The sequence below is a fragment of the Pieris brassicae genome, chromosome 4, assembly GCF_905147105.1.
Source record: "Pieris brassicae chromosome 4, ilPieBrab1.1, whole genome shotgun sequence".
In the NCBI taxonomy this organism is placed as follows: domain Eukaryota; kingdom Metazoa; phylum Arthropoda; class Insecta; order Lepidoptera; family Pieridae; genus Pieris; species Pieris brassicae.
Genome location: NC_059668.1, coordinates 22091355 through 22113447, shown reverse-complemented (window position 1 = coordinate 22113447; position 22093 = coordinate 22091355). Strand labels below are relative to the sequence as shown.

Sequence of the window (22093 nt, the reverse complement as noted above, 5' to 3'; positions counted from 1 at the left end):
GCGGCGCGGCAAAAAGTTGGTCCTTTTCTGCGCGCAACCGTCGAAGGGTACGAACGTGTTCTTCTCAGAACAGTTCGATATCGTGGTCTAACGATAACGCCAATTAACTGTTCTTTTCAGAACATATTATTGTTTCATGACGATAACGTTTAACAACTGTCCTTGTCAGGACACATCACTGTTTCATTACGACACGTACTAATCACCTACAGAATTATTTTTTTACTTATATAAAAAAGGCGGTATCATTCATCAAATTTATATTTCATTATTTAAAATTAAGTACATAGTTCAATAATGTTATAAACTTATCTGATATTTATAAATTACTTAACAAATAACGTACATAAATTCCCAATCCCACATTCGTCAAACAGTCATTAAAACACAATAAGAAAATCGCAGTCGTGTTTCCTAAATCATACATTTTTATAGTTTCTTAACCAAAGAACGCTGGAACAGGAAGAGAAGGTACTAAGGGAACAGCAGGCGGAAGTGCAGGTGTGTGGACCCGAACCTGAAGATAAAAGAAAGTGTGAACTGAAACTCATACGTTACACCTGTTTCCCGAACAATTAGCCAGTAATTATTTTACATTTATCTAAAACTCTTTTGCAAAAAAGGGCAATTTTTTTATAATTTTTTGAGAAATTCTTAGAAACCATGTACATGGCGAAACAAAAGTCGTCGGCAATAAAGATAAAAAGATTTCTTTTAAGTTAAAAAATGTGATGTAATAATGAGTATGAGAACGTAAATTGCAAAAGAGTTGATAATCCATTTGACCCATTTAATGTATTGGCATCTTTTTGCTTCGCGTTCCTTCTCAATATTAAATATAGTAATAGTAGTAAATAAAACATAGTGTTGACGCTTCTATGTTCTTTGCTTGTGGAACAAGAGCAAGAGCATCATCATAGGTTATGTTTCGTATACTTTTATATTCTATATGTGCCCAGTTTTGTTATGTATGAATGTATTTGTACTTACAGGGTGCGTGTAATGTCCAGTCTTGTGTACAACAGCATTGAAACCATTATGGTCATCGGCAGTGTATGTCACCGTGCGCGTAGATCCGTCAGGTTCCACTAGTGAATAGCTTCCTGGATAACCAAATTTCTAGTTACTCAATTCAACTACTTTTACTATTTCTGAAATATAATGAGGTATTCGATTCGTAACTAATAGAAAAAAAACAAAACACCTTTAAACCTTAAAATCTAAAAAACCTTTTTAGGTCTGGGCCTGGCATTTCTGTGACTGATTTATAATCGTTTGAAAGTATAAAAGGCAAGTAGGGGCTCCGCGTTTTGTGGCTGACACACGCCGTTGACTTTTTGGGTCTAAGGCAAGCCGGTTTTCCGTAAAGTCAAAGCCCATAGGGAATCGAACCTACGATAAGAGTCGCAGTAGAAGCCGCAAGGCAAACACTGCTTAACTATCTATGGGAGAACTATTAAACCAACGTTTAGGATTTTAGTGTAAAATCTCTGAAGAGATAGTGTATACAATGTAATAGAATTTATAATAATAATCTAGAAGGTCGTGGAGTAAGAAGTAAAATTGGATCACCAAAAGACTACGACACATTTGCAATGTACAATAATATCACCTCTTACTACATCGCCATTTCTCTCTTCTTGTTGTGACTTAATATCTCCTGTATGTGGGTCTTTTACTCCATAGTTGAATACGTATCTGGGATAAGTCTGTTGACAAATTTTTAAATTAATATGGCCATCTATAACCTAGTCAACGACTAGTTTATAATGTAAATAGTAAACATTTATTTATGCTACTACCGTCATGTTCTTTTGAATACAATTGATATTCTGATGAACATGTAACTTGAATTGACGCAGTTAATTTTATTTATATTTTACTAATATAACCTATCTAAAAACAGAAGAAAAATTGTTGACATTATAGTAAATTATAATAAGTTTTAAGTCAGAAAAGTCTAGCAACTTTGCCGTTTTTATCAAAACAAACTATATCATACTTATGTGTAAATATAAAATTACTCAATTGTTCGAAGAATGTGAAATGCCACTGTTTTTTTTTTATAAAATATGGGGCAAACGGGCAAGAGGCTCACCTGATGTTAAGTGATACCGCTGCCCATGGACACTCTCAATGCCAGAGGGCTCGCGAGTGCGTTGCCTTTTAAGAATTTGTACAGGCAGACTAAGCTATCGAATGAACCAATTCAAGAACGGTTAGTCTTAGTAAATTATAAAATGTAAGTCATTTACGAATGTCCCGTGAAATGGTAATTTTATTTCAATCGTTACTTACAATAGGTTGAACAGCAACCGGTGCGTGAAAAGCTGCCTGGTAGAGAGGGGCAAAGATAGGAACTGCTAGTACTGTACTCAAACAGGCCAGAAGACCAGCCCAAAGCTAGAAAAATATAGTATAATTACAATTTGAATTATGACTTAATAGTTATGTTAGAAGCAGAAAAAAACTGTTTATTAGGCCTCAAACTTGGGACTTAATTATAGTTTTTCATAAACCCGTAACCAATACCTAAAATAATAAAATAGTTCTTGATTAGTTCCTTAGTATTAATAAACAGTAGCACAGTAGTATAGTAGGGATGGCTCAACGCGTATTATTAATTAGTCTGTAGTTCGATTCCTGCCTATAAGTTAATGTTTTTGTGCAATTAACTGTGCAGCTGAGAAGACTAATCTAAAATCTAGTAACTTTTATAAAAACAATTAAAGAAACAAATGCATACATGCCTAGCCCAAGCTAATCCCTTACTTTCTTTTAAGGGTTACTCTTTTTTACAACTTTAATTTAGATAATAATTAAAGTGGCGTTGGCCTAGTGGCTTCAGCATGCGGCTCTCATACCTGAAATTGGGGACCGAGCCTATACGCCAATGGACTTCCTAAGTATGAAGGAAAACGTCGTGAGGAAACCGGCTTTCCTTAGACCCAATTAACGGTGTATGTCAGGCACAGCTGATCATCTACATGCTTAATAGATTGACAAATGATGAAACATATCCGGAAATCTGAGGCCCAGGCCTAAAAATATTGTAGCGTAACTGATTTAGTCATTTATAATTATTCAAAACAAACGTTTTTATTTAATTCGTTGCTGATCATTATTAGCATAATCATTATTCACAAAACCGGGTAACTGTAGGGAAAAAATATTAATAAATCAAAGATAATGTTAATATAGATTCTAATTACGCAAGTAAATGCATGAAACTCACCAACATTGTGCCAAAACTAATACTCGCGATAAGATCTGGCTTAGCCTAACTAGCTTCTCGAAATATCCTAGCTTTATAAAGCCCCTTCTTAGATATAGACATAGTATTGGTAGCAAAAACTATTACTAAAATTCCATCGTTGCATACCTATTTTATACTAGAAGTAACTATTGATTCTCTGCACTTAGTAAAATTTTAAAAATTTTACTATAAAGAGATATTTTTATCAAAAACATGTAGATTTTATTGATTGATTTTTTGTTTTACTGTAAATTATTGCACTTTATTCTTAGATTTTTTCCTAGGCCGCCCGTATTTCCCTAATATATGTTATTTGTTTTTTTTAAGTATTACACAATTTAAGTAAATAACGTGAGTAATGTTTTAAGTATATATTGATGATAAATAACATAAATAATTATTTTAATGACAGGCACTGAGGCTAAACATGTGCCCATTTGATTAAAATATGGATGCGCTTGGCGCTATGGATATACAGAATTTTGCTCATGCAGGGATTCAAAGCCAGGCCTCCCAGTTTAACTAAATATTCCCACGCTCACAAAAATGGCCATCTCCTTATAGGCATAATATTTTATTTAGCCTAGTTCAAACAAGCACTATACAAATATTACTAGATGGCATTCTTTAGAAAAACTGCATTTTATTTATTAGGTATTTGACATAATTATTACAGTAATGACAAGTATTAGTGTTCTACTGCAGTAAATATTAAATTTTTCCCATAATCCCTTAATGAGATACGGGCCAGACATGTTGCTGAATCTTTTTTACTTCCAGCGTTCTCTGAGTGACATTCGACTGTACCCTTACTATTTTTTCTCCACACGAGAAAGCCTTCACTGCAGGAAAAAAGTTCATTGGTGCCCCTCTGGGGCTTAATCTTACCAACACTGGAGTCGCTCTCTTTATACTTATACATAATTATAACATACATATTTACATATTCATATACTATTTTTATGAACTAATATGTGACGCAATAAACAACTACTTAACAGACCTATGTATATAGATAGAAATGCCATTTTCGTGTTGCTAATTTTAAAATTTAATTTAACGGAAAACAAATTCAAAATGTCTTCGTGACAACTTTAATTTGGTAATAACAATTGACTCCTAATAGCGAAAATCTAATTTCTTATCCAATATATTGGTTAAGTAGTTGGACTGGATGGCTATTGATAAAGCTAAGGAAGGATAATCCTACTAATTAGTATAGAACCAATTACGGTAAAAAATGGTTGGGAGAGTGCTGCGCTAACTTCCACAAAATATAAAAAGTTCAAACAGCCTGGCAATATTTAAATTGTCTGTTATGAGAATAAATCTTTAAACCTAAATAGGCATAAGACAGCGTACGTGTGTTTACAAGGTGTTTACAAAGTATAACTTTTAATATTACGCATCATCCTGGCTAAATGTCAGTTCTTAACCTAGCAGATACATGAATATTAATAGAAACTTTATAAGACTTGCACCTACATAACTGGTTTTGATTTTTTGTAATGTTGATGTTTTGAATAGCGTACGGCATAAAGAACAAATAAGTCCTCTGACAACCAACGAAAGATCACCACAAGACTGTCAATCATACCATCATGTACAACAAATACATCAAAATTAGAAGGGATGCAACGGGCGGCCTTATCGCTAATAACAGCGCTCAGAAACGATCATATAAGGGAAAAGAACCTAAAAAAAAAGATTTTCAAACGAGTGCTTAGCTACATAGGACATATTGCAAGGAGGGAACCGGATAGTCTTGACAAACTGGTAATGGTAGGAAGGAGTGATAGCAAGAGAAGTCCAGACCGACCCTTTGGTTCGCTAATTTAAGACAATTGTGGGTCTCAACATCCCTAATGCCTTGAGAAGCTGAGGATAGTGTGGTGTGGAGGCAATCGATTAGGTTTTTCAAGACAGACGCGACTACGAATAAGAGAGTATTTATGTATCCGTTCAATTAGGCGAATCTCTTCGAGGTTCTGAATTTTATCAAATGTAGTAAATACTAAACAATACTTTTGAGTGTCCCTTGTTGTGAGTCCAGCTTGTAAATAGTCTTCCTCTTTTGCGTTTGTTGTACCTTGGGCACCAGTTTCATATCTTCTTGTTCCAATTTTCTGTTCCTATTGCCCCATGTCCACTAAAGGATATTAATTTTCATCGTGACATCTGCTACCTTAGTTACTCGTCTTAATGATACCTAGATGACACTGACAATGTTTAGAAAATGAAGAAATGCTTAAGGTAGAAAGTTGCCAATACTTTTATTATTTTTTCGAATAAATCTCCGTTCTTCTCTATACATCGTCACATACGATGGAACCACTGCCAATAGCAGTGGGTCCATTATTCCTCAGGGGTCTCTTCTATGGCATTTGCGTACGCTTTCACCGCATCTTCAGGACTCGTAAAGCGAATTTATCTTTCGTTCTTGGATATAAATGAAAGTCACAGGGCGCCAGGTCAGGACTGTATAGCAGATGTCTCATTATCTCGACACATGACATAGAAAATTGTTCATCAGTCCATGCATAGGTGTTTCTGGTCGTCGATTAAAGTATGGCGAATCCAATTTGTACCAGACAAAGCTTCCTGACGCCTAAATGTTCGTGTAATATTTTTTGAACTTGACTCATACCAATTTCTAGGTTTGCCCGTATCTGCTGATAGGTCACTCTGTTATCTTCCTCTATCATGCGTCGCACAGCACTGATGTTATCTTCAGTAGTCGCTGTTAAAGGACGTCCATCACGTGGATCATCATTGAGATTGCTACGTCCACGCTTAAACTCGTTAAACCAATTGTAAATAGTGGCACGAGATGGGGCTTCAGAAAGAAATGCTAATCGCTAAAATAGCTTTGTAGTAGAGTAAGCCCACAACGAAAGTCATTAGCCAAAAATTTTCTCGCGTTAGGTTCATTTCCACGTGTAACAAAAGTTTTACAACAGACAAATGACAAATGCCAAATGACAGATGCAATACTACATTGGGTTACCAAAGAGTTCTAAAATTGAAATTCTAAAAAGTTTTAATTTTCAGTGTTACCCACGTACTTTCTTAATTTTATCATTGTTTTCTTTCCTATCATACATATATCATACGATCTTTGACACACTTGTAGTTTGCTGCGCTTTGGTTTATTTTAAATTATTAATGGCATGAAATCATATTTGTTTAATTTAATTAATTGTATTTTTTAACTAATATTATTGAGTATACATTATTAATACTGAATCTCATTTTAAAAAATGTAATCTATATTTAGAATCAATTATATTAAGATATTATGAAGTTTGAATTCACCATTGCCCTAATATACCTCAATAACAGATCGGGCCTTAACCCAGTCCAGATATAAAGCTAACTATAATTTACGGCTGCATCTTGATAACATGATTAAACGCTGAGTATATAACATAAACATCCGTGCATCGCACAAGGAAAGCTCTGAAAACAAAGCCACAAATTGAAACGCCGCTGTGCCCTACGCATCACGCCAGAATGGAAAGTACGTTATTATTTATTTCCGTCTATTCTCTACCTTTAGTACAGATATAGACACCGCATTGATCAGACAGATAATATTGATTGATCGATTTAAATGCGAACCTACTGTGCATTGCAAATGGAATTCGGTTGCTACGACAAGGATTCGGGCGAAGTGGAGTGCTACGTCGAAATACGTAAATAAATTTTAAACGAAACTAATCGTTTATTTTCGATCGTATTGTAATTGATATTTTTAGTTGGATTCGATGTTTTTGGGTCGTGTAAACACGCGGTATTCTGACAGTGTCTGTATGTCAGTCTGTGATCGTTAGCCGAGTAAAACACTGTTATGAGTAATTATTCCTTTCATTTAATTGATTGACGATGCGTGCGGAAGTTAGGTCAATGAATTCGAGGCGCGATGATTTGCCCAGCCGTGAGTAATTTAAAGGTTTGAAATAAATTGAGCTCATTAATCAGTTTAATGATGATTTTGGATATTTTAGATTGCGATACGGGCACCTCTTGCGCTTTCACAATACAAATGCGTAAGTATTCTAACGCCCAATTATTTTTTTATTCGTGTTATAAATACAAAGCTTTTAAGACAATTCAGACTAAACGCATATATGTCGGAGTACTTGAGAGTTAAATACAGAGAGATTTATTAGTATTATCTTTTGAACGATGTCGATTTGCCCGCATCTGCCCGCTGTTAATATATTAAACCTAAATTATTACGCGTCGTAAGTCTGATACAAATAAATAGATTGAATAATGTCCACCGTTGACCGTGTACTAGGCTATATTTTTCATTCAAATCGAATTTTAGCTAAAGTAGCTATTTTAGCGTTTATGTTATTAAATTAAATTCGTATAGTATCTACAATATTTTTCGTTATACACGCCAAAGTATCTTTTACATAACCTTTATTAATGAATCCATACAATCGGTTAATTTACATTTCTTAATATGCGTTTTAGTTGTGTTAGTATAAGTTTTAAGTTAGATTTATTTTCTAGTGGTCTAGTATTTGTTTGTCCCGTTTAGGGTAAAAGCCTCCTCCATATTTTTCAATTTTTCGTTATATTGAGCAAAATTTATCCAGTTTTTCCCCGCTAGTTCTATAACGTCGTCTGTTCATCTTTTCAGTAGGTCCAGTCCATTTTGTTATGTGTAGTGTACATCTTTTATTCCGCTCTCTAGAAATATGATCTAACCATTTCCATTTAAGCCTTAACGCGTTCACAAGTTTACATAACTTTACCAACCATAAAGTTATAGTATTAACATAAAAATGCATGTAAATTTAGGAGGGCTACCTTTCAACTATATTCGAGTTGGTTTGTTCTTACGTTGGTCATATTATATTGTTATAGATCTTGTTTCAGCAGCAAATCCAGAGGCAGCTGGGTGTGTGGAGAGATTCGCAACATTCATGTCACTTCTTTTGGTCATTATTACTTTCCCATTCTCACTATTTGAATGTTTTAAGGTAAAGTTTATCGATACATTTTTAGTAATTCAACTAACTATAAAGTTGTTTGTGTTTAAGAGTCTTTCCTCCAACTGATTTTGTTCCTTTTGGAGTAGAGACTTTTGGGCCGTAGGGTTCAAGTGCACAGGTGCTAATTAAAGATTAAGGTTGGTGCCTGGTAGATAGTACTGGTGACCCCAGAGCTGGTGCTTTACTTGCTCAACTTGAAATGCTGCCAGCATTATTAGTACACTGCCATAGGGACCAAACTGTTTTAATATTCTATTTATTAATTATTACCATGTAAGCTAAGAAAATACATGTAAATAAATGTAAATGTAAATAAATACTATATATTTGTGTGTTGAAAATATATATTATGTTTTAACATAGTAATAAATATAAAGTTAACCAAATAATATTAAAAACTAATAACTTCGGTCGATTTTATTGTGTATATGTCGCAGTAAAGTAGTTAAATCAGAGAGTTAATTGAATCTCTAGACAGTTAATTAAATGTCTATATTCAATCAAGTCGCTAGCATTTCAATAATAAGTCGTCGAAAACGTTTTATTATCTATCTGACCGAAAACCAGCGTGTTGATTAACAATGTAAAACAAGACTCCGCCATTATTTCATTTGTTATTGTTATTTCGGTGTGATCTTCACGAAATTTATTGTAAATGGTTAGGTTAGGTAAGTCTTGTTGCCTAGGAATGTTTAGAAAACTCGTTAAACGTTTCGTTCACACTTAACTCTCTGATTTAACTACTTTACTGCGACATATATACTGTTTATGATGAATAATTTAAAGAATACATTAAAAAACAAAATGTTTATGAAGATTTTTACACGATTTGCTGTTATTCATTACTAACCTATTGAAATACTGGGCGAAAAGTACACAATATGTTTCAAACTTCGTAACATTGGAAGCATGAATAAAATACGATAGATATTCATTCCCACTTTAGAACACACAAAGCCAATATAATTAGTTGTTGTTGCAGCTTGTTCTATATAATAAATAAGACTTCGTTAGGTAATAGTAACGTTTATTTATTAAGCTTTTTGATGAAATTGTTTTCTATTGGCCTCGACTTCCACTATTCTTTATTAAAATAATCTCTGTAATATGATTGTTTAATCATGCAGTACGCTTGCAGTACCTATATTTCCATTCATATATGTAATCCTTACAGTAATCTGATTTTTCAGGTTGTTCAAGAATTTGAAAGAGCGGTAATATTTCGACTGGGACGACTCAGAAAAGGTGGTGCGAGAGGTCCAGGTCTATTTTTTGTCTTACCATGCATCGATACGTATAGAAAAGTGGACTTGAGAACTGTATCGTTTGATGTTCCACCGCAAGAGGTATACTATTACATAAATAGGTATATCTTAATTAGTTATTCACTCGCTTTTATAAAAAACAAATACATAACACGATATTTCATTTATTTTTGAGAAGATGTACCAATTAGACGGATAATGGGTGGCCTTTGAGATAACAACCAAACTCTTCCAGGCAACCTTAACATATAAATGGTATGCAGTTTTAAGAGTACTATATGTATATGCATCATCATTACTATAGATAAACCACGTGGCACTACAAACTTTTAGGTCTGAGCCTCAGATTTCTGTAACTGTTCCGTTATCGGTTTCCTTACGATGTTTCCTTCACCGTACGAGAGCCGAACCCACAACCCCAAGGGTAAAGTCGCACACTGAAACCAGGCCAACACTGTTCAAGACTGCTAAGAAGCATCTAGAAATACATTATATATATTTATTGCAATTATTAAACACAAATGCGCAGGCGGCTGCTAGCTTTACTACTAAACAGTTAACCCAAATGTTCGCTCCCGTTTAATTGACGTGGTTGTAAACCGTCAATCAAACTTTTACGACGAACAATTGTTCCGATGTAAACCAATTGTCTTAAGAAAATCTCGTAAAACATCTATTTATAATGACAAGGTTATGTTGACGGAGTTTTTATAACAATCATAATAGGATATTGGATTACTGAGCAGTGTTATCCTATTGGTTAGAGAAGAAGTTGTTAATTGCGTATTATAAAATAAAATCTAATAAAAATGAACCGAGGTGATTACTCTTCTTTTAAATAAAAAAATAAGACGGAGATCAAAAGTTATAGGGGCCTTACATTATGCCCTAAAACAGAGGTGGTAGTGGGCGGGGCATATACTACTACTACTATATGGAAAGGACCAAGGGGAAGATAAAGAATAGGGCGCCCCAAAAAAAGGTACATTGAAGAAATATTAGAAGCGATAGTTTCCTAATGAAGAAGGGGTTCCCATCAAGGGTGGAAAGCTAGAAAATTAGCATAACAAGAACAAAATGTATATAATAAATCTAAGCAGTAAATTCTACTTTTGTTATGGTTGAAAATTAAACGAGCTTTATTATTATTATGTGGGCATAAGCAGAACATAAATCTAATACATGCTGTAAATGAAAAATATCATTAAAACAGTTACAGATACCGGCAAACTTCTTGAGCATTGAACAAGGGAGTGGGGGAAAGTTTGCGCATTGTACACAACGCGGAATAGAAACGTATAACTGATTTACCAATCACGCGATCGTCACACTCCCGCCGCCGCACACCACCGAAGTTTGCCGGTACCTATACAGGATTGTCTCGACTCTCGACCTCAGACGGATTATATGCTCGAAACATGGCGCTGGCTTCCGAATGTGTCGAAAGGGAGTCATACTTAGAGTCTGTCTCGACACTAAATATCTTTCATATTACCCGAACACTACATTACTGAGTGCAACTTCCTATTCTTTTGATTAAAGTTTCGTGATAGTTTTTTTGTAAATAAAACCTCTGTAGGTATGCTGTATGTATTAAAAGGATTTTAATAAGAAGTGTAGTGTGTAGTCGTCACCAATATATACATAGATTTCCTAAAGGCAAAAAAAAATTGAGAAACTTATTAATTGTAAAAACGTTTTCCTTCAACTTACCAGTAAAGCCCATTAATTGAAACGAATTTTTATATTACCCGAACACTACATTACTGAGTGCAACTTCCTATTCTTTTGATTAAAGTTTCGTGATAGTTTTTTTGTAAATAAAACCTCTGTAGGTATGCTGTATGTATTAGAAGAATTTTATTAATAAGTCTAGTGTGTAGTCGTCACCAATATATACATAGATTTCCTAAAAGCAAAAGAAAATTGAGAAACTTATTAATTGTAAAAACGTTTTCCTTCAACTTACCAGTAAAGCCCATTAATTGAAACGAATTTTTATATTACCCGAACACTACATTACTGAGTGCAACTTCCTATTCTTTTGATTAAAGTTTCGTGATAGTTTTTTTGTAAATAAAACCTCTGTAGGTATGCTGTATGTATTAGAAGAATTTTATTAATAAGTCTAGTGTGTAGTCGTCACCAATATATACATAGATTTCCTAAAGGCAAAAGAAAATTGAGAAACTTATTAATTGTAAAAACGTTTTCCTTCAACTTACCAGTAAAGAGAAACGAATTTCAATTCATAAGGGCCTATAAAATATTATCAAGCTACTCGAACGAAGACTTTCCTCAAAAGTACCCATTTTCTTATAGTCCACGATGCTAAATGGTTTTGGATGAATGATTTACTCGAGCGTATTTTTTTATATAATGTTATTGTATTTTTTTTTATTAATTTTATATAATACCTTTTCATTAAGGGGAGCGGCTATAGATTTTCAAAAATGAAAAAAAAACCTGTTGCATGGACATATTCCAGCTTGTCAGATAGCATACATATTTTTAATAATGTACTTACGTTAATCTGATTTTTTGGTGGTTCGTTAGGGTTGAAAAAAAAACAAAAATATATTAATTATTATTAAATTAAAAGGTCGGCTACATACTTGCCACTCTGGTAATGTGAGTATCTATGGGCGGCAGTATCACTAAACATAAAAAAACTTAACATTTACAATCTCGCCTTAAGTGTTTTGAGTTCATTTATATTGTTTGTCATTCTAGAATACGAATACATGCAACAATATAATCACAAAAACAAAAGCTTAAAGAGCTCAAGGCTCGTCATAATTCTGCGGGAACAGTGTTTATTTGAACTTGTCGAATATTATTAAATCGCTAACAGACGCAGTCCAGCAAGCGGCCGGTTGCCCTCATTTGCAGGATTCGATTGATGGCCAGTCAATAAATCCAAATCATGCATAGCTATTTGCTTATTTAGAGTAAATAGTTATTTAATGTCGTATATTATTAAAATGTTTAGTTGCACAGTCATTAAACTGTCTACATATATATAATGGGTCCTATATAAGAGCACCAATACATCGATCCTACCATACCCCGACAGCGAATCGTGTGTTGTTAAACTGATCGTGGTTGGTAACACAGAATCACGTGGCCGTTCATCAACTAGATGTACCGATCAAGTGATATTCATCATCCTCAAAACTTTACACTGTCATAAGAGACGCTCTGGACAGAAACCGGTGGAAATAGATAGTCCGCTTCATATGCTTGCTTGCTGCCCACAACGTGCAGACATGATACTAATTGAAGATAGAGATGTTCCAACTCAGGGTACTTAACCATGTCTTCCTTATATTAAACTCCCTATTCGTTTTTTTGGTTTACGGTACTTACACTAGTTGAGTCTCCGGGAACGTTTCGTAAAGTATTTTCTGTGCACCACCACTGTGTGGAACCCATCGAAGTATTCCCTGGCCAATCTGACTTAAGATCCTTCAGGAAAAATAATAATAAATGAAAAGTGTCTACGGGTTATCCCTTATATAAGGTGAGACAACGACAAAATGATTTCTTTGGATATATTAACCAAAAAGAATGTCAACATTGAGATATCTATATTTTCTGTGCATTTCAGGTTTTAACAAGAGATTCCGTGACGGTAGCAGTAGATGCAGTCGTCTATTACAGAATAAAAGAACCCTTAAATGCCGTCGTTAGAGTTGCTGATTATAGGTACAATACATAATAATCATTGTACATAACCTAGTATTATATTCATCTAATAATAAGAGCAATATCATAGTCCTTTATTGCTTTTGAGTTCTTATTTGTAAAGGCGCCGTTTTGATAATTTTTCTTTTATAGGCAAACTGCTTTTAGTGTCTAACACACTCAGTCAATATTTGGCTCGAAGGCATGCTGGTTTTCTCACAATGTTTTTTTTTATTATTAATCCTTTTACTTTTTACATATGGTTTAATTGATTTGTTTGATCCATTACTTTGTCTTATGTAGTTTTGCACTTCTTGCGATCTTCTAAACTTTTATACTCACAGTGGTTGCCTGGAAGACTGTTCACTTTACTCGAAAGCGCCAGTTGTTCAACTTTGTATTTAATTATTTTAATTGTACTACATTTATGTATACTTGCAATGAAGTGTTAATAAAATAAATAAATGTTTTGTTTCATTAGTTAAATAATGGAGAGGACGAACACAAGACTTCATAGTTAAGAGGCACGCGCGTAGCAACTAGGCATAAAAATAAATTAAATAAAAATAATTTAAAATTTCAGTGCATCCACTCGTCTTCTAGCTGCCACAACTCTGCGCAATGTATTGGGCATGCGAGACTTGGCTCAGCTGCTCTCAGACCGGGAAGCCATCAGCCACATGATGCAGGCCAACCTAGATGAAGCCACAGATCCCTGGGGTGTTGAAGTGGAAAGAGTTGAAATGTACGGTGTTAATTAGGCCACCAAGATCTTTTTATATTCAATTTTATTTTATTTCTAATATACATGAACCTTACAAAATACAATTAAATGATCTAACATTGCCTATACAAAAATGTATTCGTTCGTTTCAGTCTATTGACGTTAACTGCTGGACCGATTTCTCGCTCTCTGTATCCAACGCCTTCCCCCCAACCTCACCAAATTATATTTCGATCTGTGGGTCCATCCAAGGCTTCGCCGACTGTCCGGAACTTCATAGCTCCAATCGGCCAGAAGAAGAAAGGATTTCTTCTGGAAATGTACTCCGCCCATTGCCATTTATGCTTATACGCCCTTTTTGCTAAGTCGGTGACTTTAGATCTTCTACACATCTTTTCTTTATACTTTATAATTATTATTACAGTTAACTGAAGGCCATCCAAGACGGATTTTTCTACTGTCCTTCATCTCGAAGTTATACTGTAGCTAACCAAAATGTATTATACCAAAAGAACTATTTTAACAATTTCAGAAAAGACGTACGCCTCCCAGTACAACTGCAGCGTGCTATGGCTGCCGAAGCCGAGGCAGACCGAGAAGCTAGAGCCAAGATAATCGCCGCTGAAGGAGAGATAAAAGCCTCTCGGGCATTGAAAGAAGCCTCTCTGGTCATGGTAGATAACCCTATGGCCCTTCAAGTGAGAATATATTTATAATCTCTTTATTTTTTTAAGAAAAAAGAAAGTTCACATCCTATGCCACATGAAACTTACATTTTAACTAAAATATTTCTTTCAACTCTTTTAAGTAAATAATATTCGTATACCCACAACATGTGGACATACCTCCCATGGTTGTGATGCAGGGATGAATCCAATGACAGGGCATTGTACTTTAGTTATAAACACAGTAAAGCACGTAAATAAAACTGTTCTTTAACGAATTTTAAATGGTATTTGTCTAAATAGATAAACCGTCTATATAAAGTTCAAAGACAAAATAATTATATACTAAGCTAAATGTATCTTTGTGGCAGGATATCTAATTACTGATAACAAAGTTGATAAATATAATTGAAATTAAATATTTTTTTTTATTTTAGCTACGGTACCTTCAGTCACTCAACACGATATCCGCTGAGAAGAACTCAACAATAATATTTCCGTTTCCTATGGATTTTTTAAGAAGCTTCATGAGTCCTGGAGCAGGCACCAGTATTACACACTCACCCTTGCCTGTTTGATCTCGTCTAAAAGTTGTTCTTCATAAGTCTAATTTAATAGGACTCCATATACACTGATACTAAGAATTAGGGTTTAATAAGTGCCCTAGATTCAATGTCCTATAGAATATATTATTTTGCCTCCTGCTGCACTCAGACTTACGTATATGGTATAATTTGTTTCAATACCAAGTTTTTTAGTTTGTCTCTAGTTCATGTTACTTCGTAAGTTGTAGATAGATACTTTGATGTATTATCTTTTAAATAAAGTGCATATTTTAATTATACTTTGCTTTAACATTGTTTAATTACAAACATATGTCACACTCGGCGTATTATATACATAATTGTGTTTATAAAAAAATGGGTTTAGAATTTTTTACATTATTGTATTTAATTGGATTGTAAAAGAGGTATAATGTAAAGCACAGATAATAAAACAAAGTGACATTTTGAAAGTGTTATATCGCTTTTGAATGTCAACGTTGTTGCTAATCAAATGAAGATTTTGTTAAAAGGTTTTTAATTTTTCTCAGCTTTGTTTGCTGTCATGTGAGACTATTAATTTTGATATTGCTACATTTATGACGTACAAAATGATTAAAAATATAAGATCTAAAATAGACCTGACAGGTATGTATTGAATTTATAAAATAAAAATAATTTTACATATGACTTTTATCCCCCTTACATTTTTCATAAGCAAAGTATAATATAAGTCAAGTAGTTCTTTGAATGTATATAATGCATACAAGTGATATCTGACTTTTGCTCTCTATATAAAATACTAAACTAATTCTGTGTAGAGATTTAATTGAATTTTTATTTCAGAAATACATAAAGAAACGTTGGTTGAAAGAGTATTCAAATTGTTTGCTATATTGATGATAATAGTATTTCCTGTCTCTTTGGTGTTTTGTTTCCGGGTAAACTTTGATGATATTTTTTTATGTACAAACAACGTTTTTAAATAGTTTTTTTTATTATCATTCATTCCTGAACATAAAATATTATTGCAGGTTGTAAAACAATATAAAAGGGCAGTTATTTTACGCTTCGGTAGAGTAAGGGATGACTCTCCAGCTGGTCCCGGTATAATTTGGGTCGTACCATGTACCGACAACATTGTATTTATAGATATGAGAACTCAATCTTTTAACTTAGCTCCACAGGAAGTACAGTATTTTTTATATTTAATTACTTTGGTTATTAAAATTTATAACGCCTGCCAATATATTTCACGCAATTGTTCTTCCTTATTTGTGTGTCTAATTGAACTATATAAGCACAACCAATCCGATAAGGTTATGTATGTTGAACACGTATTAAGTTGTAGTTGTTTTATTTATATTTCAGATCTTAACAAAAGACTTGGTGACAGTTCACGTTGATGCTGTTGTATACTTTCACGTCATGAATCCACTTTGCAGCCTGCTTAACGTCCAATCACACAAGTAACACTTCTTTCGATTTATTGTCTAAAATAAAACTTTTACTTGTGGCTATACTTTGCGTTTAGGTGCAATTTTGTATGTACTGTTTGTAGCACAGCATCCTATTGAGCGGCGATCCCTTGGCGTTGCGTAGAGATATATATATATATATATATATATATATGGTATCTCTACATCTTCTATGGTAAATACCGCATAGAATATTTACCGGAGGTTTTCGGATTAATTAAATTCGGATTTATCCGAGTTTCGTCATCGGACAAATACGAAATTCCACCCGTATCAACTCGTTCGTCGTTACACAACTGAGAGTTTTTTAAGGGAGTTTACGCTGCACCAGCACTATGTGGAACCAGCTACCCACTGAAGTATTTCCGAACCAATTCGACTTAGGGTCCTTCAAGAATAAGTCTTAAAAGTCTGCCAATGCCGCGATCACTCTGGCATTGAAAGGTATCAGTTAACATCAGATGAGCCTGCCCGTTGCCCCAGCTTTAATTTTAGTTTTATAAAAAAATCTAAAGCTGAAGATGTAAACTTATAATTCTAGTATTTCGTACTACTACTTTCAAGTTTGTATCTTCAAGAATTCTTGTATCTAAAAAGAATTAAAATGTACAAAATTAAAAAAATTGAGTTTTCAGAAAAGCTACTGAACTGCTCTCAGTGGCACTTTTAAGAAATATTTTAGGACAATTTACTCTCTCCGATTTACTCTCGAATCGATTTAAAATAAGTGATGCGCTTCGTCAAGAAATCGATAAGGGAACGATGGAGTGGGGCGTTGAAGTCGAAAGAGTTGAAATGTAAATATAATTATAACTGACTAGCCCGTTTGGAATTCTTTCTCCTAGCAGCTAAATCTGAAAAAACATTTCAGTAAAGATGTGATACTGCCTTTTGAATTACAAAAGGCAATGGCAGCAGAAGCGGAAGGATCGCGAATCGCTAAATCGAAAATAATCGAGGCAGAAGGAGAGATCAAAGCCGCTGAAAATCTTAGGGATGCTTCAAAAATCATGATGGAGAATCCCAAAGCCATGCTGGTAAAGTAAAAAGAAATACGGCCGGAAAATGACTACTGGGTTCAATAGTAACTTTATTGTATTGTATTTTCGTTGCAGCTCAGATATTTACAAGCTTTGAGTACAATTGCGTCCCAACAAAGGAATACAATTATATTTCCATTCCCAATTGAAATTCCAAGGCAATAAAAACTCACGAAAAAAATTTTTTTTTAATAAATTTTTCAGTTCTGTCCGTTCTGTCATATTTTCGGTTTGCCATTTTGCTGTTTCTAAAAGCTTACACGTTTTCTATAAACCACACTATGATATCTGAAAACGAAGATAAGTTAAATGTTAATCAACCAGATCGGCGGCGGCCGTCTCTCTCGGTTTCACTCACTCCAAAAGACGTTGAAAAGGGATCACCAAATATTTTCAAGCCTCGTCTTCAACTTAACAAAGGTTTTTTGTTTGCTTTTTCTGATTTAGCTGATATTTTTTTCTGTTACGTATAACTGAAGCGTTAATATAACGCTGAAATATTTTTTATTAACGCTATTTGCTAGATTCAGTCAGTTTTAGTTCTTTTTACCTAACCTAAACTCAAATAATAAAAACAAGCAAGCCGGTTTCCTCACTGAATGAAGAATGAGCACATAGGACGTCCATTGGTGCACAGTCAGGTCTCGAACCTACGATGTCAGGGAAGCCACTAGGCCAACACTGCTCTTTAAATAAAAACCTAAAAAAAAATATATACTTTCAGAAAAGGACAAACTTATTGAAAAGCTTTTAATATTTTTGTCAATCATCCTAGTTATTCTCGCCTTTCCGCTATCATTGATATGCATATTTGTGGTAAGATATTTTGTTTCCAAAGATTTTAATATCTACAGCTTTGCCTTTTTTAGATAGTACATAGTGTGTGTGAAGCATTGTCCTGTAATTTAATTCCAGATTAGTCGTCAATTTGAAAGAGCTGTCATTCTAAGGAACGGAAAAGTCCATAAGAATAAAGCTTTTGGCCCTGGACTACTTTTTTATCTACCTTGTGTTGACTCTGTTAAATTCATAGATTTGAGGACATTCTGCTATGAAGTGCCACCACAAGAAGTAACTTGTTAATGTTATAGTTACTATTTGCTCGACTTACTATTTACTCTTAAAAACTATATGCGTTTTTTAGTATAATCTATGCTGATCGTACTTTAAACAATCCAACAAAATGATTTCGTAGTTTAAAAATATACTAGCCGTCAAGTGTTTCAACAGATTTAAATGAGATCATTTACAAAATAGCCATTATTCATCTTAAAAATAAGTGTAGCCAGTTCGTTATTATATAAATTTCCAGGCCTTGACCAAGGATTCTTTGACTGTGTCTGTAGATGCAGTTGTGTTCTATAAAGTTTTTGAACCAGTTTGGGCCGTTATCAATGTTAATAACTACAGGTATGTCCCGATAAAGGCTTATCATTATTCAATAATATTTAAGACGGTATAACATTCTTCGAAGATTGAGTATCACGACTCGAACGTTTTTAACATACATAGTTTTGAATCTTGTTCTTAGCAGTTCTTGCGCAATTGAAATCGTAGTTTCGAATGGAAAACCAAACAGTGTCGTTAAAAAAAAATCTGTTTTTGTATGATTGCTTTTTAGGCAAATTGATGTTCAGACATTTTTGCTGGTCTTAGATATGGTAACATAAAAGTGTGTCCAGATTCATACGCACAATCAGTATTAAAAAAGTATCAAATTCTTTAGACATGCAGTTAATTAACACGGGTGGGTTTCAAAATGAAAAGTTTCAATATAAATAGATTAATAAGAACATTTGATTTCAGAATCGCTACACAGTTTTTAGCGTCGACAACTTTGCGAAATGCTTTAGGTACCACCAAACTTAGCGATGTGCTTATTAACAGACCAGTAATTAGCAAACAAGTACTAGAACTTATGAAAAACACCACTAAGGAATGGGGTGTTAAAGTTGTTAAAGTTGAAATGTAAGTAAAGTATTTTTATATGACGTTATTTTTGAATAATAAGTCTTAAAAAATATTAATTCGCAGTTTAATCTTAGTTATTAAGGATTCTCTAATCTTAGGGATTTTTTCTTGATTACGTTAACTAATTTTCATACATATACGTATGTATGTGAAGAAATTATAATATTTCTTAGATACGATTATTAAGATTTTTAATTATCTATTATCTGTTAACTATATATATGTACTTTATTTTAGTCTGTCATTTAAAATTTTATTCGAAGATTTTTTTGTTCAGAACATTTTGGATGATAAAAAAAATAGGATAATTGTAATTGTTTTCAAGTAAAATAACAATCTTAAAGTTGTATAATAAAAAAATAAAGGTTTATCGTAGAGGGGTGAAAATTATGGGTTGTATATATTTTTGTATGTTGTATCATAATAAAATAAAAACAATAAAAATTGTTTAAAAATAAAAAATAAAAATTTGGGGTGGACAACCCTATTCACTTAGGGGTATGAAAAATAGATAGTAGCCGATTCTCATACCTACTGAATATGCATATAAAATTTCATTAAAACCGGTCAAGCCGTTTCGGAGTAGTATGGTAACTAACATTATGACACGAGAATTTTGTATATAAAATATATAGATATATAGATATATACCCCTAAAATTTATGGCTTTCTTTCTCCATTCGCTTTCGTTACCTCTTCTGTATCCTTCTCTTCTTCCGCTGTTATCTTTAAGGGTTCACCTTTTATCAGTGTATCTTATTATATGCCCCGCCCATTTCCACTTCTGTTTTAGGTCACACTCTTTTGTTTTTCGTCTTTTTCATTTTATGTATGTTTCTTATGCTTCTTTCCATTGCTCTCTGGCAAGCTACTAGCTTGGTTTTTATTTTTGTGTTGTAAGTCCAGTATTTTTTTCGGTGACATAATCTATCACAAAATTTGATATTTGATGAAATTTGTCAATTTTTATTTTTCTATTTACGTCAGATCATTTCATTATAGGTAATAATGTCAAACAACCTTTATTTCAAACAACCAAGTTCTTACACCTGTCAACTAATCTTATGAATTTACACATTTTAATATTTATAATATAATAATCTATCAATCTTCCTCGGTGTTTGCTTGTCTTCTTAGGCCTCCTCCAGATTTTGCCATTGTAATCTGTCATGGCTATCCTCCATATTAGGCCTGATACTTTTTTAAGAATGCCTTCCCATTAGGTCAATGGTTTTCTTCGTTTTGCCTTGTCTTGGATATTATTCTACAATATATTTAGTCCATTTACCTGTATTATCTCTTATTATAGCCTGCCCATCGGTATTTTCATTGTTTTACACTGTGTTCTATATTTTCTGGTTTCGTCCTAATTCTTTTTTTTGTTAGTCTTAGTCTCTCCCATCTTTAGATTTTTAACATGCTTCGGTCACTCCCTTTTTGGCACAGTCTCAATTTATGTATATATTTTTTGCTATATCTATGTTTGCTATTCGCAAGCCATTCAAGGTTTTGCACATGCACATATCAAAAACTTTACTTTTAAGTCTGTGAGGTATTTCGTAATTTTTCATAATAATAATTATAGGCAAGTATTGCTCATAAATTAATATTAATTTACAGAAAAGACATCAGACTACCACTGCAGTTGCAAAAGGCAATGGCCGCTGAAGCTGAGTCGACAAGATTGGCTAATGCTAAAATAATTGTTGCCAAGTCAGAAATAGAAACGATAAGAAATCTTCAAGTAGCAACCACTTTGTTGATGGAGAATCCCATGGGTATGCAAGTAAGGTGTCATTTTCAATATTAATCAACTAAAATTTGTCTATTATTGCTTCATGAGCACAACCCCTATACACATCCTCACTTTCACCACATAGGAATTAGGTTAGCTAAATGTACTAAACATTTTTTTAATGTAACGGGACAAACGGGCAGAAGACACATCTGATGTTATGTGACACCGCCGCCCATATACATTCATAATAAATGTTGCCACAAGGCTCGAAAGTGCGTTGCTGTCCGTTAAATTTTGGCCCTGATTTTTTCCTTTGAACTTTTGACTTTGATTTGAACCTTTTTGTTATAATTTTCTATTTTTTTAATATAATTTATGTTCGATGTAGAATTACGAAAAAAACAAGTTTAAACTGCACACTCCGTTGTAGTTAAAAAGCCACACCCTGTTGAGTTTTTAATGTTTTCAATTAACTAAACTAAGCCCAAGTATAAAGCATAAACACTTCGGCCTTCAAGTCTGTTTTCACATCGTTACGTCTCATTATGAAACGGACATAAATACTTAAACAATTATGACTTTATTTTTAAATTATTTTAGCTTCGCTATCTACAATCCTTGCAATTGATTGCCGGAGAAGGAACGCACACAATTGTATTCCCATTTTCATTTGAAATGTTCCAGAAGCTGTTTAATAAATAATTTTTTTGTTTAATTA

The 22093-nt window shown here is 33.5% G+C and overlaps 2 protein-coding genes across 8 annotated transcripts; one reads left to right on the top strand and one right to left on the bottom strand.

The window, feature by feature from the left end:
- Positions 1-439: 439 nt before the first annotated feature.
- LOC123708404 (cuticle protein 8-like) lies at positions 440-3241 on the bottom strand. The gene is made up of 5 exons (XM_045659082.1): positions 3236-3241; positions 2299-2403; positions 1613-1709; positions 991-1103; positions 440-517 (listed from the first exon to the last, which is right to left on the bottom strand). Exons 1-5 carry the CDS (start codon positions 3239-3241, stop codon positions 440-442), a joined length of 399 nt encoding a protein of 132 aa, XP_045515038.1.
- A 3587-nt stretch (positions 3242-6828) lies between these two features.
- On the top strand, positions 6829-22090 carry LOC123708960 (band 7 protein AGAP004871-like). Of its 7 annotated transcripts, none has more exons than XM_045660002.1 (12): positions 6829-6951; positions 8153-8253; positions 9456-9611; positions 13141-13238; positions 13801-13962; positions 17498-17663; positions 17991-18086; positions 18582-18737; positions 18979-19076; positions 19473-19634; positions 21258-21423; positions 21976-22090. In XM_045660002.1, the coding sequence occupies exons 1-12, from the start codon at positions 6870-6872 to the stop codon at positions 22075-22077; spliced, it is 1545 nt and encodes a 514-aa protein (XP_045515958.1). In that variant the 5' UTR covers positions 6829-6869; the 3' UTR covers positions 22078-22090. The 7 variants fall into 7 exon arrangements, with proteins under 7 accessions (XP_045515958.1, XP_045515959.1, XP_045515964.1 ...); XM_045660003.1 differs by having other exon boundaries at positions 6837-6951; positions 8138-8253; positions 21258-21415; positions 21976-22063; XM_045660005.1 differs by lacking the exons at positions 6829-6951; positions 8153-8253; positions 9456-9611; positions 13141-13238; positions 13801-13962 and adding exons at positions 15677-15796; positions 15995-16089; positions 16183-16338; positions 16520-16617; positions 17262-17423 and having other exon boundaries at positions 17503-17663.
- The last annotated feature ends 3 nt before the right edge of the window (positions 22091-22093 follow it).

Coding starts and splice junctions, on each gene's coding strand:
- LOC123708404 (XM_045659082.1), bottom strand. Junction 1,710..2,298: donor CGGTTGCTGTTCAACCTATT/GTAAGTAACGAT, acceptor ATTTGTCAACAG/ACTTATCCCAGATACGTATT. Junction 518..990: donor CTGGACATTACACGCACCCT/GTAAGTACAAAT, acceptor TTTTATCTTCAG/GTTCGGGTCCACACACCTGC.
- LOC123708960 (XM_045660002.1), top strand. CDS start 6,870: ATGCGAACCTACTGTGCATTGCAAATGGAATTCGGTTGCTACGACAAG. Junction 6,952..8,152: donor GGAGTGCTACGTCGAAATAC/GTAAATAAATTT, acceptor TTGTTTCAGCAG/CAAATCCAGAGGCAGCTGGG. Junction 13,239..13,800: donor GTTAGAGTTGCTGATTATAG/GTACAATACATA, acceptor TTAAAATTTCAG/TGCATCCACTCGTCTTCTAG.